Consider the following 17,644-nt stretch of genomic DNA (forward strand, 5'->3'; position numbering starts at 1 on the left):
GATTGAAATTTCACGCCGCCCTAATTTCAATCGGGACGGAGGCTGGATGTTGCCACCTGCATGGAAGCCTATAATACCTAGGGTCAAGCGGCAAGTGTGTTGTGACGATCGCGGGGACATAGTGAGTGCAGTGTGCTTGACTTCGTTCGATACAGCCGCCCTACCAGACCTTCACTTGACGACTCCATCTGCGGACTGCCCCGCGCCCCCCGCCCCCGCCCCATCAGCGCGTGCGCAACGAGCGACGAGGCGGGCGGCGCGGGCAGTGCACGACGAACAACCGCCGCGGACACTCGTGCCTGAGGATGGATTCCCAAAGAATCCGAAACATGTCGCCAAAAGCGACTAAAAATAATAGTGAGTAAAAACCGTACTGATAAATATTTTAATGTTACTTGCTGCTAAATTCTATCCCAAAAAGATAATTTTCACTGAAAATGACAAAAACTGTCAATCTGTCAAATTTGACTGATATGTCAACCAAACCTTAGTTCCACTAGGTACTGCCAGGGTTCAGCATCAGCTCTATCATGGGTACTGCTCTCCTAAGTGCTCATCAAGACGAGTCGGATGACTAAAACAGCGTGTGCCTATGTTGCACCAATCCTAAGTTCCACTAGGTACTGTTCAACATCAGCTCTATCATGAGTACTGCTCTCCCAAGTTGCTCATCAAGACGAGTCGAATGACCAAAACAGTGTGCGCCTATGTTGCACCAAACCTGTTCCACTAGGTACTGCCAGGGTTCATAAGGAGGATGAGTAATACATAATTCAAAACTTATACAAGTTCAGTCTTAGTTATATCGGAGCATCGTTTATAATGGCGTAAGCGCCATCGACAATAAGGTCCCTTTTTATAGGAAATACCACATTTTATTCTGTTTTTAGTATTTGTTGTTATAGCGGCAACAGAAATACATCATCTGTGAAAATTTCAACTAGCTATCACGGTTCATGAGATACAGCCTGGTGACAGACGGACAGACAGACAGACAGACAGACAGCGGAGTCCTAGTAATAGGGTCCCGTTTTTACCCTTTGGGTACGGAACCCTAAAAACAGAATAAAATAAATATTTAAGTGGGGCTCCCATACAACAAACGTGATTTATTTACCGTTTTGTGCGTAATAGTACGGAACCCTTTGTGCGCGAGTCCAACTCGCACTTGGCTGTTTTTTTTTTAATTTACTACCTATAAAATGTCAGGTCATTTCAAATATTTTTAATGTTGTTCGGAAGTTTGTTATGTTACTATACTATAAAAACAAATACAGTACTCGGATCAAAGTTTCTCAGTCGCAATTTACACGCACACAGTATAGCGTTTTACACGGCGCCTGCCGCATACAACGATAAAAAACCTCGTTGTCCCCGTCGAAAACGTGTGGAGCCGACCGACACAGGTCCGACCTCTTCAAGCTCTGCTGCGGTACTGAGATCGCCAGCGCGCGTCATCGGCAATATCGAGTAGTTTTCAAAAAATTGCCAAAAAATTTAAGTAGAATTTGATAAACACAAATGTATACCAACAGTATAAGCAAACGTTGTAGATTGCTCGTGTATAAAAATGACTTTGATACTAAGTAGATTTTCGTAGGAATTTACACTTGTTTCGAAGAGAAAATTCAATTCGTTTAACATTGATTTTCTCTTTCTTAAAAGCATGTAGGAAGAATATCATTCGATATTCCTAAAGTACAGGATATTAGTAATACAAAATATCCAACTTTAGCAGAGTAAACTTCTCAAAATTTACAAATAAGAGCTCACAATTCAGTGCTTCACGCGGTTTTTCGTAAACGACCATCAGAAAAACAATCATTACTAATTTATTTAGTCATTTTTCTAAAATGTACAACGATATTCCTAGGGATAAGAAGACGCTCTTACTGGAACAAGTACTCTTTATTTCTAATAATGAGCGTAAAATCTTAAATGTTGTCGGGAATATCATCAATTTTACATTATTTCGACTTTTCTTGTAAGAACGCTCTTAACAAAATCTGTAACGATAAACTAAGTAGGTACCTACTGTAAGTTTTGTACCTTTGATGACGCACTAGGTGACTAGGTCGTGCTCTAATATCCCCAAAACTGTCAATCACTTACCGCCCGTATTCAAAATATTATTTTCAATTCATATATGATTCAATACGGGAATTACTCAAAACCCAGGATGATCTGGGGGCACGGTAGTGCCCCCGCCAAGACGAGCAAAGCGAAGCGCAAGGGCACCTTCCTTTTTCTTTCCTCGTTTTTTTGAACCCTCATAACTTGGGTTTGGATTACACCAGATAAACAAAATTCTCGGGATATGATGCCAATAGTAGACTTATTAAGCTTAAATTTTTTTAATTGCATAGCTCCTATACTTTAGATTTTATTCATATCTAAAAAAACTCCGATTTCGTCACTCACTCACTCATCAAAACCTTTAGGAAGCTGAAATTTGGTATGTAAGATAGTCTTAGTACACAAACAACAAAAAAATTAAATTTTTAGGCCCTAAGGGTGAAAAGGGGGGTGAAATTTTGTATGGAAAATCAATAACCAACCGCTGTACCGATTTAGTTAAAATTTGGTATGTAGATAGTTTTTGTTATGGGGAATGATATAGAATAGTTCACCATGTCAAAATCACCCTGTAAGGGTGAAAAGGGAGGTGGAAAAGGGCGTAATCAGTAAAAAGCAGATTGTATACAAGATGCCCCCAGATACGAAATTTCAGGATTTTTAATAGTAAATTACACCCAACCCTTTAAATTAGGGGATGGAAGATTGTCATAAGCAACTTACAAAAAGAAGTGAAATCCCACCAAAAATATTTCATGTAAAATGTTGCCAAGACGAAACCATAAGGCTCGCACTGTCAAAAAAATATCAGATCTTTTGTAGAGCCAAGCTTCTAACTCTACAGACCCTAACTTCACAAACTCTACACCTTAGTAGAAATATGTGGCTTGGCCGTTTCGCTACTGTCACATGGGCGTAAGGTAAAAAATGTATTCACTATAAATTATTTTGTATGTAACAATTACACCACATATTTTAACTAAGGTGTAGAGTTTGTGAAATTAGGGCCTGTAGAGTTAGAAGATTGGCTCTACAAAAGATCTAATAACTTTTTGACAGTGCGAGCCTTATGGTTTCGTCTTGGCAACATTTTCCATAAATTAAATATATCAATTACAAATTATTTTGGTTTAAAAAAGATTAAATTTCATTACATACCGGGAAATGTCACAAAGAGAACGCCATGTTGCCTCGATCCAGAAGAAAGAAGGAACTTTAACCGCCCGCAGATTTTATTGTTCAAATAGTAGAACGACATACCGCAGAATGTAGCAGAGAAGAACGCCAGGTGCCTCCAGGAGAGCCAGTTGCCCGCGACATACGATAAGAGGATGCCCAGCGACATGGAGAGAGTGGGAAGGGACCCCAACCTCCCCCGGATTTCAGGGTCGCAGCACTCGCTCACCTAACAAAACAATTCATTCTTCAGATGACAGTAATATTGAAATTGAACATCAGCACATTTACATAAAGACCGGCTTTTAAGGTGACAGTCCATTTCCAACTGCAGCTGGACTATGCGCTCCGACACTACTGCAGCGGCCCAAACGCGTCGGTGTATGATCGCAATGTTCACAGATCGCCTGGTGGTAAGTCAATACTGTAGCGTAGCCTATGGATACAAACAGCTCGAGAGATATCACATGTATTGTATTATTATTATTATTTTACATACTATCATATATATTTTTTTTATAAAAATCACATTTAAAATACACTAATCTTAAATTAAAATAAAACTAAAACCTTATAAAATAAATTAAAACTAACTAAAAAAGTCCCCCAGATCTGATACCTGCGGAAGGGTGCCCATAATGCTGGCTACATTCCCCCGCTGCATGGCAATTCCGATCCTTTGGCCAAGGAATGAGCCAGCCCTAGGATCTCTGGTGGTGTCTAGGAGCATCTTCTTCAAATTTTTAAATAAACTCAGTGCCTCCTGACCCCAAGGTCCCAGAGTCTCCACCGCAAACGCCGCAAATAAGTGATTGCTCGATAGTCCAGCATATTTGCGGCGCTTTAGAGCCTCAGCTGCTGCCACCGCCCCGCCAGGCCTCAATGAAGTAGCGGCTAAATGGGACGGCGCCAGAGTATCCACACAAGTTGCATCCCAGATAAGCGGCCGTCCCATCCGCCGGGGAATAAGGGTCATTCCGTCGGGCCTCTTTCCGTCGTCGCGCACAAGACCGGGAGGCTCCAACACGGATGGCACGCCCACACTGACAAGGGCCCGGCGGATAACATCATTAAGGCTGGCGTGGCGGGAAAACCGACCAGCGCTCTTCCAGCAGGAAAGGCCGTGGTCACCGCGACTATCAACCTCCACCCCGCAAGGACAGCGATTGAGGGACAACTAACTCAGCCCCTATGCGGAGGCCGACCGCCAATCGTAGGGAGTTATTGTCCAATAGGGTAGCGCAGTTACTGGAGGGATACGCATGAAGCCAATACCCTGACTCCGTTTTGGAAGAAGCTAGGAGACGGGCTTTCTCCTCACTTGAAGCAGCAGAGTCAAGGAGTGAAGCTTGAACCTGGCGACAGAGGGGTTCATCCCACATCCTCTGAATGTGTGCTTTGGAGGGCAGGTCCACGTTTGGGCACGCCAAACGCCAAGCATTTACTGCATCCGTCAGGTACGCCACCTCGAAGTCAGGTATTGACGGAGTGAGTATCTTCCTACGAGGGATAGCGTACCATGGACGGATGACAGAAACGCAGGCAACGCAACACTAGCAATGCTCCTTATACCCAAACCGCCGAAGCGGATCGGTAAAGTTGCTTGTAGAAACTGCCTATCATCGAGCCTAATATTAAATATTTTTTGTATTTCGATATGTATAGTACTGTCGATCACCTGACACAAATGAGGATGCCTAAAGAATGGACTGCACCTCATTGCATAAGTAAGTTTCGGGAGGAAAAGGCAAAACCGAATAATAAAAAAGGCAATGTGGGCGTTAATTTTGAGTAGGCGGTCATAATGCTCCGAGAAACGATGCAATTGGCTATCAACGAAATCCGGGATCGCCTCGCCGAAAACTGGGGCCCCTAGAAGATGAAGAGAGCTCTTGGACATCAACTTTATTCCTGGACAATCAACCTCAAACTCCCCCAAGATTTGAGATCTGTTCGGATTGTCGGAGCTTATGTAGAGCTCACATTTGCTCGTATTCAGCTCCAGGCCAACCTCGCTAAGCTTCGCGGTTAAAGACCGTAGATCCTCAAGGACCGAGCTTGCCTCACCGCCTAAGGTGCCGTCATCCAGATACCAGCAGTAAAATTTTGAATTAAGAGCCGTAATTATTGGATGAATGGCGAGGCTGAAGATAGCCGACCACATCGGATCTCCCTGCTGACAACCAACTGCAGAGAAAATATTGTGAGGTCCATACATCAGGTTAGAGGGGTACCTGTAGCACTGCCAAAGGTACGGGTATAAGCCAGGGATATTTCTCTGCACCTCCGTCAACATGGCGCCACGGACCACCGAGTTAAAAGCGTTTCTGTTGTCTAATTTTAGAAGCACTTGGTCCTCACAACGATGTAAAAAAGTTCGGCAGGCATGAACTGCAGCCTGGCTGGAACATGGGCTCCAGGCCTTCGGCGATACTTTTGCAAGCGACTTTTGAAGCAAGCCTCCGGAATGTTGAGCCAATGGCAATGGGGCGAATGCCGCCATCCTTTTTACGCAAAGCGCAAAGTCTGGCCCCGTACAGAGTTGGGACTACATCTGCACAAACCTTTCCGGCCAGCATGAGATTGATAAGGCGGGTAATACTCGCGAGTAAGTAGTCATTCCTGCCACCAGGAACGCCGAGAATGAGATCCTTAAGGTGCTGGGGCCTTAAACCATTTAAGCCACCGGCTGATCCGTTCTTAAAAGACATTACAGCTGCCATGACTGCATCCTCGCTAGCTTGCAAAAAAGGTAGGGCAGAGTCAGGCGGATCGGGGAAATTCGACGTGGAAAAGGCTGGCGGATGCTTAGCTTCCAGAGACGCGAGTGTCTCAGGCGTATCTGGCGCAGATTGTATTAATTATTATGTGTGAAGTGTGAACCATGATAAAAACTGTTATCATATACAAGCTGGTATTACAAGCAAGAGATTGCCTAGAGACGGGACGCGCGGTGCTACGGTCCTATGTTCACTGTTAAGAATTAGGATCAACTTACATAAACTTGCGCGGGCGCCAGCGTGAAGCCGACGCATAGCCCGTCAACGAAGCGGGCGAGGAGGACGAGCGCGAACGACGGCGCGAAGCCCAGCAGCAGCCAGCCGGCGGCCCAGAGCGGCGCGGCCATCTGCAGCGTGCGCTTGCGGCCCGCGTGATGCATGATCACGCCCGACATCGTGCTGCCCACGAACGCGCCGAGCGGGGGAATGGCTCCTACAAACATGTCGATTATTAGGCGGTAACTACGGGGAATAACTATTGTGTTATGTAAAGGGGCCCACCCATTACCAGTCCGCCGGACGATATCGGCCTGTCAGTTAGAACAAAAGTTTGACAGGTCCGAACAACTGACAGGCTGATATCGTCCGGCGGACTGGTATTAGTGGGTGGGCCCCTTAATGCACCGGATTGGACGACCGGGGGGGGGGATACATTAAAGTTTAAAAAACTTTAGGTAAATGTCTTTTCCCTTCACTAGCTCGGAAAGCCGTCTTTTATCATTTAAAACAAGCGGGGGAAAACGCATTTTATCCACTAGTGGGGAAAGTAATTTGACCTTTAAGCGTGTTTAAGTAGCTTTTGACAGATAACAAAACGCAAAACGCTCATAATAATGGTTCGTTCGATATTAATTATCATTACATAACCGGTTTGAGAATTTAATAAAAAATACCAAGCTTTATTTATTTTAATGATTTTAAGTCATAAACCTTAAAATTCCATAAGAAATATTTTTTTTTTTTTTTATAATGATGTTGCATCTAGTATAACTGATCGCACAAGTTGAGTCGATGCAATTTCAAAACGCCTCGTCAGAAATGTCAACATTGTCAAGTGTCAACAAAATATTTACTTTAAAACCGTTCTCACCGACTCCGACTTACGTAAAAATACATAACTTTCAGTTTTCTATTATAATATCGTAAAAAAATGAGTGTTTCCAGTGATGAAGATGATCTAACGCCTGTGGATGTTGCACTTTCCTCGCTATAGTGAGGCGAAAAGTTTTGTGTTACACACGGGTGCAAATGCATTTTACTTCTCGTGTGTTGAAACACTCGCTACGCTCAGGATTCTATTTTAGAACTATAGCATCCTTTCGCTTGCTCGTGTTTCAATTCCACTCTCGCGGGTAAAACACAACTTTGCACCCTTGTATAAACAAATAATTATTTTTTGTCATCCAATCTGGTGCACAACGTAAACCTCTGAAGTTCACATATGTTACATTTATTATGCAGTTTTGCTGCCATAGAACTCGATAGCGTTACATTGCCGGTCTGCTCCGACTTCAAGTACCTCGGTTCGCTCGTACAGTGCGATGGCGATATTGACCGTGACGTGAAAAACCGGATTAGCACAGGATGGATGAAATGGCGGCAGGTTACGGGAACCATTTGTGATGCCCCTTCGGTTGAAGGGTAAAATTTATAAATCGATCATAAGACCTGTCGTCATGTATGGATCAGTGTTGGGCCCTAAAGATGACGGATGAAAAGAGATTGCATGTAGCGGAGATGAGAATGTTAAGGTGGATGTGTGGCGTGACGAGAATGGATAGGATAAGGAATGAGTATATAAGAGGAAGCCTGAAAGTTGCACCCATAACAGAAAAAGTAAGGGCAAATCGCCTAGCATGGTACGGGCATGTGATGCGGAGGGATGAAAGTCATGTGACGAGAAAGGTATTAAGAATGAATGTGAATGGAAAGTACGAGGAGAGGAAAACCGAGGAAAAGGTGGATATGGACTGTGTGAAAGATGATATGAAACTAACGCAAGTGAATGATGAGATGACGGGTGACAGAAATGAATGGAAGAAAAAAACATGCTGCGCCGACCCCAAGTGAATGGGACAAGGGCAAGCGAATGATGATATGTTACATTTATATGTTTGTAGTACAAACTTTGTACATAAGCTGTACGTCTTTATGGCTCAACTAAAAAAACTGTAAAAAATACACTAAAAATGAATGCAATTATACATTAAATAATTTCACGGTTAAGACTCACTTGTTTCAATGTTGTGGGCAATTATACAATGTTTAAGTAAGGTATAAATTGTTGATTATGAAGAAGTAATGAAAATAAATTGGTTTAATTATACTTTTTCATATTACTATTAAACTCATGCATTTGTTCGCCATTTGTATTCCCCGTATGGACGCTATTCTTATCGCATATAGGACTGCAGACATCCTAAATCCGGACCGTACCCAATTTAGAGTTAGCACATTTAAACTGTTGAAAGCGTAGGTAAGCAGTAGTATTTTGCACTACCAAGGCATTTTAAAACCCACCTGTCCGCTGAGAAAAACTTGGGTCTTAAGACCGTTGTGTTGCAAACGGTTTTGAACAGACCTATAAATATACCTTGTAATGTGTAAGTTCTATTTAAGAAACATGACCTAAACACCAAACCAATAATGGAACCTTCTAAGAAAGCACCTAAAAAGCCGTCCTACGACGATTAGGTATCTTGACACACGGTATGTTGCCAGCCAAAATGATTTAATCATGTTCCATTGAAAATGATTAGGTACTTTGTACCGTACTTTTTAGGGTTTCGTACCCAAAGTGTAAAAACGGGTCCCTATTACTAAGACTCCGCTGTCTGTCTGTCTGTCCGTCTGTCACCAGGCTGTGTCTCATGAACCGTGATAACTAGACAGTAGAAATTTTCACAGGTGATGTATTTCTGTTGCCGCTATAACAACAAATACTAAAAATAGAATAAAATAAATATTTAAGAGGGGCTCCCAAATTGGGCAAAAATATCACGTTTGTTGTATGGGAAGCTCCCTTTTTGCCGTTTTTTGCGGAATCCTTCGTGCGCGAGTCCGACTCGCACTTGGCCTGTTTTTACAATTTATGGAACGCTTTTGTTTTAGGTTAGCCAAAACATGAATGTGAAAATGGGCTAAGTTCTATTAGGCACATAAGTTTTTGGTATCTGAAAGGATGCGAGGTTTGAAATTATTTAATTGAGTTGCCGCTATGTATTTTCCCAATAAAATAGGTTTTTCCCAATTTTTATTGAGACAGATTTAGGTATTTTCAATGCAATAATAAATAAATGGACTGTTAATGAACTAGTTAGTGAGCCTTACATTTTGTCCTACCACTTCTGCCGTTAATCGTTAGATTAGATATTTTATTTATCTTAAAATGCACAAAATCAAAAATAAAATAATCATAAATTCAAGTTAACGCCCACTGAAAAGTAATAATGTAGGTAGGGTACTTAGCGTAGTGGCACCAATGATCGACACTTTTAGGAGATAGTGGGGTTCTCTATAAAATTAAGAGTTATTTTAGTCATCATTAAGCCAAAATTAACGATTGAGTAAGGTAAGGTTTTATCTAGGGTATATAATTTTTATTAACTATACACAGGATAGAAGAAAATCCAAAAAAAGGTAAAAGGGTATAAATCTCCAATCATCGAGACTGAATTTCCAGTAACCAACACCCAGTTATCGACATTACCAGTTACCGACACCCAGTTATCGACCATACCCGTAATGTGCATTTGCCAGATCGCCACAATGATACCATGATACCTTAGTCGGTAATTAAATAAAATTAACTATTCAATAAGTATCCATTTATTGTCAACAGTACCCATTATATTAGAAACATTTGTATATTAATTATACAAATACACACACATGATAATTATAATAGGGTCTGTACGTAAAAGAGAACAATCGTGGATTAAAAGGGAACCAAAACATTATCTTTTCGCACAGACTTGCGAACTTCGGTGTTCGCGGTAGGCCCTCTGGTAGCTCCACTTTGATTAATCTATTTCAAATATCTACCGACCAAATCTACCAATCAGGCAAAGCAAAAGGAATCATATTAGCTTGTGAAATGCTGTAAAATGAAAAATGTTTAGAACAAATTTATAAAAACCAGTAACCGACACCAACAATTTTTATTAATAGTTAACCTTATACTTTCGTTATAACAAAAATAAATCTCATAGTTCTTACAATAACCCGTGAAAAACATCAAATTTGAGTAAATCATGTTACATTGGGATAATTAAAAAAAAAATTACTCACTTCCTTAAGAATTTCTATAAGAAATTCTGTTATATTCACCATCAGATCTCTAGTCGCACTGAATTTTCACGCTGCCATTTTCAAACAAAAAGACGGATTTCGCTCAAATTTCAATGGGTGCCAGTCAACAGTGTGCTATCTAGTGCACAGTGTTGCAAAATTAAGAAATGGATTTCCTACTCTTATTATCTCAGGTCAAAAAAAATTGTCGGTTATTGGTTCTTGTCAGCCATTGGTGCCTCCACGTTATCAGAATGATAAATGCTTGAATGAAAGTGACATTACCGTATTTACTTTTCAATTAACGATTGTCAATATGAAAAGGTATAGTGTTCAATTGTTCATGCTCATACCTATCCATGATTTTTGTTCGCTGGTCTGGATGAGATTGGGTTCAACGGCCTCAATGGACGGCAGAGCAGATGCGGAGTACCCTCTCACCAGGCCGATGATTAAAAATGCCAGCGAAGCGCCAAATGTCAGCCATAACTGCAATTAATACAAACACAATACATAGTTTGAATATACAAAACATTAAAAAGCATGCAAGAAACGAAAAAAATACTCTAGACCTATTTTTTCGACTACGTTGAATTGAAAGTAACAAAATATCCGTTGCACTTGGCACTTAGTGCGTGTGACGCAAAGTTTGCGAGCGCAAGGCACTGATATCAACCTGACGTTATACTGGTATATTTTACCTTTATGTACCCAGCGGGTACACCATATCAAATAAATAAAGCAACTCAATTTTATTCGGAAATATTCTGAACTTTTGTACTTCAGCTTCAGTCCATTATGTTTGTGTGTAAAGTTTTTCTATTTTTATTTGATTCCCGCCTTAAATATTTTATCGTTTCTGCGCTAAAATTTAGTAGGTACCTATTTATGTATCAAACAGAATATAATCACTACGTTTATGTACGTATATTTGAAATTTATAATATTTCCTTAATTATTTGACATATATATTTTTAACCAACTTAAAAAAAAGGAGGAGGTTATCAATTTGTCTGTTTTTTCGCATTGGGTTCTACAGTGTGTTGACGCTTTTAAGATTTGGGTTGACACCACGGATGTAGAGTTAATTAAGCTTTAAATATAGCTTCATGATTGGCACCGACTTCAAACGTATCAGTTGCTAGCGTACTTATATAAAAGGGATAATATTTTGACTTATCGTATTTGAAATCGTTACGAGTATTATTATTTTTATTTATTTATTTTTTTAATTTTTTACATCTACATCTATAAGTGTATAGCGATCCCAACGTATTTTATTCTGAAACTATACGAATGGTTAGATGCGAGAAGTTATTGAAATATAATATCGTAACAGTCGCCTAGCACATGATTGGCGCGACAGTATCTCGCGTCCCTCTTTAATTAATACAGTTAGAAAAAGACGGGTAGTTTATCTCGCCGCGAGATACTGTCGCGCCAATCATGTGCTAGGCCTTCAGGTAGCCTTAAAATGTATATGGGTAGTTTTTTTTTTCATTTCGCGTAGGTACTATTTGTCTTAAAAACATTTTGTTATTTTTGTCATAATAGAGGTAAGGGATAGGTATACATACCTATCCCTTACCACTCCACTAGGTACAGCCAGGGTTCAGCATCAGCTCAGCTCTATAAACATAGATTTTAGTATACACTAAAACCCTTTCCAGAATTTAACAAACACTTTTCTGAAAACCGCATCAAAATCGGTTAAGGCAAACGCGAGATAATCAACATACAAACATACGGGTCAAACTGAGAACCTTTTTTTAAGGCGGTTAAAAAGCTTATAAAAAACGAGGCGGAAGTACATTATTAATGCAGTGTTTAAACCCCTATTGTAATAGGTACAGTGTATAGGTAGAGTTCTACTCCAAGTACTTAGTTAGGTTAGGTATGTACCTACCTACTTGAACTCCTAATAGTCCTAATCATTGTAAATGATGTTTACAAACAAATGATGTTGGTATTGTAACTTATTTACTGGTAAATGTCATTCACCTGTAGAAGTCGATTCATTCTACTAGGTAAGTTACTACTATATAGAGGTAGTCGTAAAAACATTAATATTAAGCTCTTGAACTTTTTTGTTCGAATTGAAGTTCCTTCTTAGGGTTCTGTACCCAAAAGGTAAAAACGGGACCCTATTACTAAGACTCCACTGTCCGTCTGTCTGTCTGTCCGTCTGTTTGTCTGTATTTCTGTCCGTCTGAACCACCAGGCACCAGGCTGTATCTCATGAACCGTGATAGCTATTAGACAGTTGAAATTTTCACATATGATATATCTGTTGCTGCTATAACAACAGGTACGGAACCCTTCGTGCGCGAGTCCTACTCGCACTTGGCCGGTTTTGTGCGTTTTTTGTAATATTGCACGTTGAACATATATTATCGGAACCGGAAATGTCTCGTACAAAATTATGCGTTGCCTGGACTACTAGTGGGGTCTACCGCGAAAACTGGGGGATCTTTCTCTTTTACTAAAATGAAGGCGTAATTAGAGTAACAGAGAAAAATGCCCGCAATTTGCGAACTTCGATTTTTGCGGTTATAGCCGAGTACAAGTATTATCACCAATTACATTTATAAAATATATTCAGTACGTAAATATAATTCTAAATACACTTCCTAAAACAACTAACATTTTACCTGCTCATAAGTATGTATGAACACATACTAATGAGTTTCATTATTCAAATCAAATAAGGAAAATAACTAGCGCAAACTACCTCTAATACCTAGTGACAAAAAACGGGAGGCCACTGCCATTCAATAGTAGAAAGACAAAAACAAGAGCACCTTACCTACACTACCTTACCTAACCATAATAAAAAAGTGCGGAACACGAAGTAACTAGTTAATTTAATTTTAATGTCAGCGAGAGTGATGATCTATCTATACAGTGTGGAAAATATTTATGGGCTCTGGAGGGAAAGTGCCTTAAAATCTTAAGGGTCCCCGGCTAGCTCGGTTCTCCATACGGTTACGCTCTCATCTTAAAACGAGTAGCTAGTTTTCTCTGAAACTTTGTATATACAATTCATCTTCTTCTTCTCAGTCGGATACTCTTGTCAGAGCAGTCGTGGTCATTGAGGTCATTGTACGGCTTTTTTCGTTGTTTCCCGCCATGCCTCTCTATTTAATGCATTCCGCACGCCCAGATTTAAAGGTGACCCGGTGAGAGCTTTGACTTGGTCGGGCCGCAATCTGGGTCTTGTGCCATCCACTCTGCCCTGGACAACAAGCCTCTCCATGGCGTCGTCTTCCTTGCGCGTAACGTGACCGTATAAACAATAGGATAAGGTATATCTATGTCTGTAATTAGTTTATGTAGCTTCAAATACCATAGTAAAAAAATACAGCGAATTTAAGTTTATCATACAAAACTTGTTTTTGCTCTATTTCGTTTGTTTTATAAACTGGAGCTATATTACAGACCTAGATATACCTCATGTCATTGTATGTGCAAAATTTCATTACAATCTAACCCGTAGTTTTAAAATGAGAACGAAACTCCGTTTGTATGGGAAGGTGAAATTCGGCCGAGCTTGCCAGGGAGTCTCTTATGTCAGCGAATTAAGACGATTCTCGCTGAATTGGCCTTGAGCGTCTCAGCGTCTCTGTACCCGCACCCCGCTCACTGCGATCGTACGTGAATTTCGTCTCGGTGCGGCGACTGCGGCGGAACGAGGTTCAAAGAATAACCTACAGCCCAGAGGCGCGCGGCATTTGGCGCTATACCTCGTATTTGTGTATTTTTTGCAGATATTTTGTTGTTTGAGTATGAGTAGATCATGCGTAAATATATTCCCTTATGCATTATACTTTACAAGCCTCAATTAGTTAATTTGTGTTTTATCTGTTTCTTACAAATAAATACCTAAGTCAAATCGACGGATTAAGATTTATAGCTAAAGCTTGGTATGTACTAAATTGAGGCGTACAGTGCGTTTATTTTATACAGTTTTTTTTATCCGTAATAAATAAATATAAATAATGCCATTAATAGTTAACTTATAAAATTAAAGTACCTACTAGCTTCATATACTACTACAAATGTGTTATTTTTCGAAGTTCGAAGTTTTCTCAATCATTACGTGGGAATATTATCATTATTAGGGTGCCGTACCTCAAAAGGAAAAAACGGAACCCTTATAGGATCACTCGTGCGTCTGTCTGTCTGTCCGTCTGTCACAGCCTATTTTCTCGGAAACGACTGAACCAATTAAGTTGAAATTTGGTGTATATATGTAAGTTTGTGACCCAAAGACGGACATGTAACGTAAACAAATTAATTTAAACACGGGGGCCACTTTTGGGGGGTAAAAGAGAAAATTAAAAAAAAAAAGTTTTTCAAACTATATCGTGTTACATATCAAATGAAAGAGCTCATTGTGAGAATCTCAAATGTATATTTTTTTTAAATTTTAGGATAAACAGTCAATTCAATTCAATTCAATTTAATATATTCTTTATTCAAATAGGCCTAGCAACAAGCACTTTTAAATTGTTTAGAAGTTATTCACGAAAATAGGCAAAAAATGAGCATTCCCCCCTTTATCTCCGAAACTACTGGGTATAAAATTTTGAAAAAAATACACAAAATAGATCTTTACCTATAGATCACAGGAAAACTTATTAGAAATGAGCAGTCAAGCTTGAGTCGGACTTAATTATTTAGTTTTTGATCCAACCCCTACGGGTTTATTAAAAACATTTCACGCACGTTTCACATAAAAAATAAATTGTTTAATTTGAGTAATGTACGGAACCCTTGGAACGCGACTCCGACTTGCACTTGGCCGGTTTTTATTACAAGCGTGCCACGACCAAATCAGCGCTTTGCAGTCATTTATTGTTTTAGTGGTTAACGGCTATGTGCTATATATGATGAACCCCTGTGGACTTCAGCTGCCGCTCCGTTGATGGGTTGAGGAATGGCAGCCACCGAAACACGCAAAAAAAATTGTTATCGCCTCCCGCTTGATACTGTGTCAGATGATAGTTTAGATGCTATTGTGAATTTAAAAAATGGTCAGCCGGTTGTATCTCGGTGGACCGTCAACTGGTCACATGAATATGTAAAAAAATCTTTTCAGTCATCGCATCCCATTTCATACTTTGTCAGATGGTAGTTTAGATGATATTGTTAATAAAACAAATCGTCGGCCGGTTGTATCGCGGTGGAAAGACCGTCAGCTATTAAAACATTATTGTTAGTTTAAAAATAATTTTAATTGATTTAGCCGTTTAGTAAAAATAACCAAAGGTAGCCGCAAAATGGCCTGTTTTATTATTTTTATAACGGTAAAACTATAAATATCAGGAAATAAGTTTAATTTTATAATTGTTGAACAATAAATGAATTCATATATATTTTTTTCATAATTTATTGTTTACCCATTTAGAAGACGTAATACACCAAGTTGACCCAATGAAATAATTACTAAAATCCAGAAGAAAAGATTTATTTATTTATTTCAAATGAAGTTTTCTCAAACATACGTATATAGTATAATATATACGGATATTATCATTACATTCATTGTAATAGACCGCAAAATACCGTGTTGCGCTCGCTAATGCGCGTCGCAACCAAATCAGCGCTCTGCAGTTATTTATTCTTTGGCCACAATAACTCCGATATTATAGAACTTTGCTTGTGCATAAGCGAACATAGTGCAAGGAAGGCACGGAGCGACGAGCGACACAGCCTCCTCGTCTCAAAGCTGGCACACGACTGCCGGCCACGCCATTTTCAGGCTGCATACGCATGAAATGTGGAAAAACGTGCGATTTCTTAAGAAAATATTTTTTGATTAAGAAAAGCTATGTTGCATTTGTAGAACATGTTAAAACATTTTTGTTAGTTTAAAAATAATTTTAATCGATTAAGCCGTTTAGAAGTTATAAGCAAAGTTAGCCGCAAAACGGCCTGTCGTGTTATTTTTTTTCCGGTGAAACTACAAATTTCAGGAAAAAAGTCAAATGTTGCGATTGTTGTCCATAGAGTGAAGATGCATATATATTTTTTTCATAATTTTTGGTTGACTCATTTAGAAGTTATAAGCTCTAAAAAGTAACAGTTTTTGGCTAAAAACTGCGCGAAGCGCCTTAAGAACGATGGGACATATTTTTGAGTAAGTTGTACTAAAAAAATAACTTTTGAACCTTATTTTATCTCATATAAGTCATCACTATCATCAGTTTTGTATGTTAAGTACCAGCTTTTGGGAATGTTACTGGTAACATACGTAACTTTACTAGTAACATTCCCAAATGGAAACTTACTGGTAGCGGGAATGTTACCGCTGCCTATAACTACCGGGTACTCTTAAGTTTGTTAATTTTACTTAAAGGAAACATTCTTTTATTTTTAAAAACAAACACAACTGAATTCAAAGTTTTTTTTTAAATTCGCTTCCCTCATCCGGGAATCGAACTTGAACTTGAACCCACGACCATTGGATCACTAGTACAGTGCTCTATCATCATTTGTCCACTTTTAATTTATTTCTAAGTTTATTGACTAATTTACATATTTATTACATTATTTTTAAGGCCAGGCGCAGTAGTTTTGAATGTCCTACATAATCCGTTGCACAATTCCGAGTCGTTAAGGTTCCAAACATTCGGATCTACCATTCGGATGGTAGATAGGTATTTTGGATTGAATTTTTAAAGAAAAACAACTGACATTTATGATTTAATCGTCTTACTTAGACAACTAGTATATTTTATTATTGCAAACAATTATTAAAAATGCAGGTATATTCAAATAATCTGTACAGTTTATTAAGTAAGTAGTTATAAAAAAAAACCTAAAAAAAGTTAAAGGAACATAGTTGGGTGAGTAAAAGCGACCGTTGACGGGTAGACTTAGACTGATTTATTAAACCATAATCAAGTGGTTTATACATCTCTAATCTACGGCGGTACAGACATTATCTTAATCAAATCAGCGCGTGCTCTAACCTATACTAAGTTATCGACACGCGCCGATAATATTTTGCTGACCGCCATAACTAAAGAACAAGTTTGGAAATCATATTATTTTATTAAATATTTTGATTTGTGTTTTTTAAGTAGTCACACTACTATATATAAATTATAAACTGTAATAGATGTCATATATTAAAGAAAAAAGTGAAGAAGCCCTCCAGTGCCTCCCCCACTTCCTTCACCGGCCTTCACCACTGGAGGGCTCCGTCACTTTTTTCTTTAATATTTGACATCTATTACAGTTTATGTTATGTTACTGTGAGAAATTCCAAAAGTCTGTGTGTGTGTCCACCTGTCCGGCTTAAACGTGGACAACGG

The 17,644-nt window shown here is 39.3% G+C and overlaps 1 protein-coding gene across 1 annotated transcript in view; it reads right to left on the reverse strand.

The window, feature by feature from the left end:
- LOC134744293 (facilitated trehalose transporter Tret1-like) overlaps positions 1-17,644 on the reverse strand; it is a 40,580-nt gene that overhangs the window by 12,449 nt on the left and 10,487 nt on the right. Inside the window, exons 2-4 of the mRNA XM_063678063.1 lie at positions 10,676-10,811; positions 6,251-6,465; positions 3,337-3,481 (exon numbers count right to left, since the gene is read on the reverse strand). Of these exons, the coding sequence (XP_063534133.1) occupies positions 3,337-3,481; positions 6,251-6,465; positions 10,676-10,811 (496 nt within the window). The remainder of the gene's footprint in view (positions 1-3,336; positions 3,482-6,250; positions 6,466-10,675; positions 10,812-17,644) is intronic.

The sequence above is a fragment of the Cydia strobilella genome, chromosome 1 (assembly GCF_947568885.1).
Source record: "Cydia strobilella chromosome 1, ilCydStro3.1, whole genome shotgun sequence".
Taxonomy (NCBI): domain Eukaryota; kingdom Metazoa; phylum Arthropoda; class Insecta; order Lepidoptera; family Tortricidae; genus Cydia; species Cydia strobilella.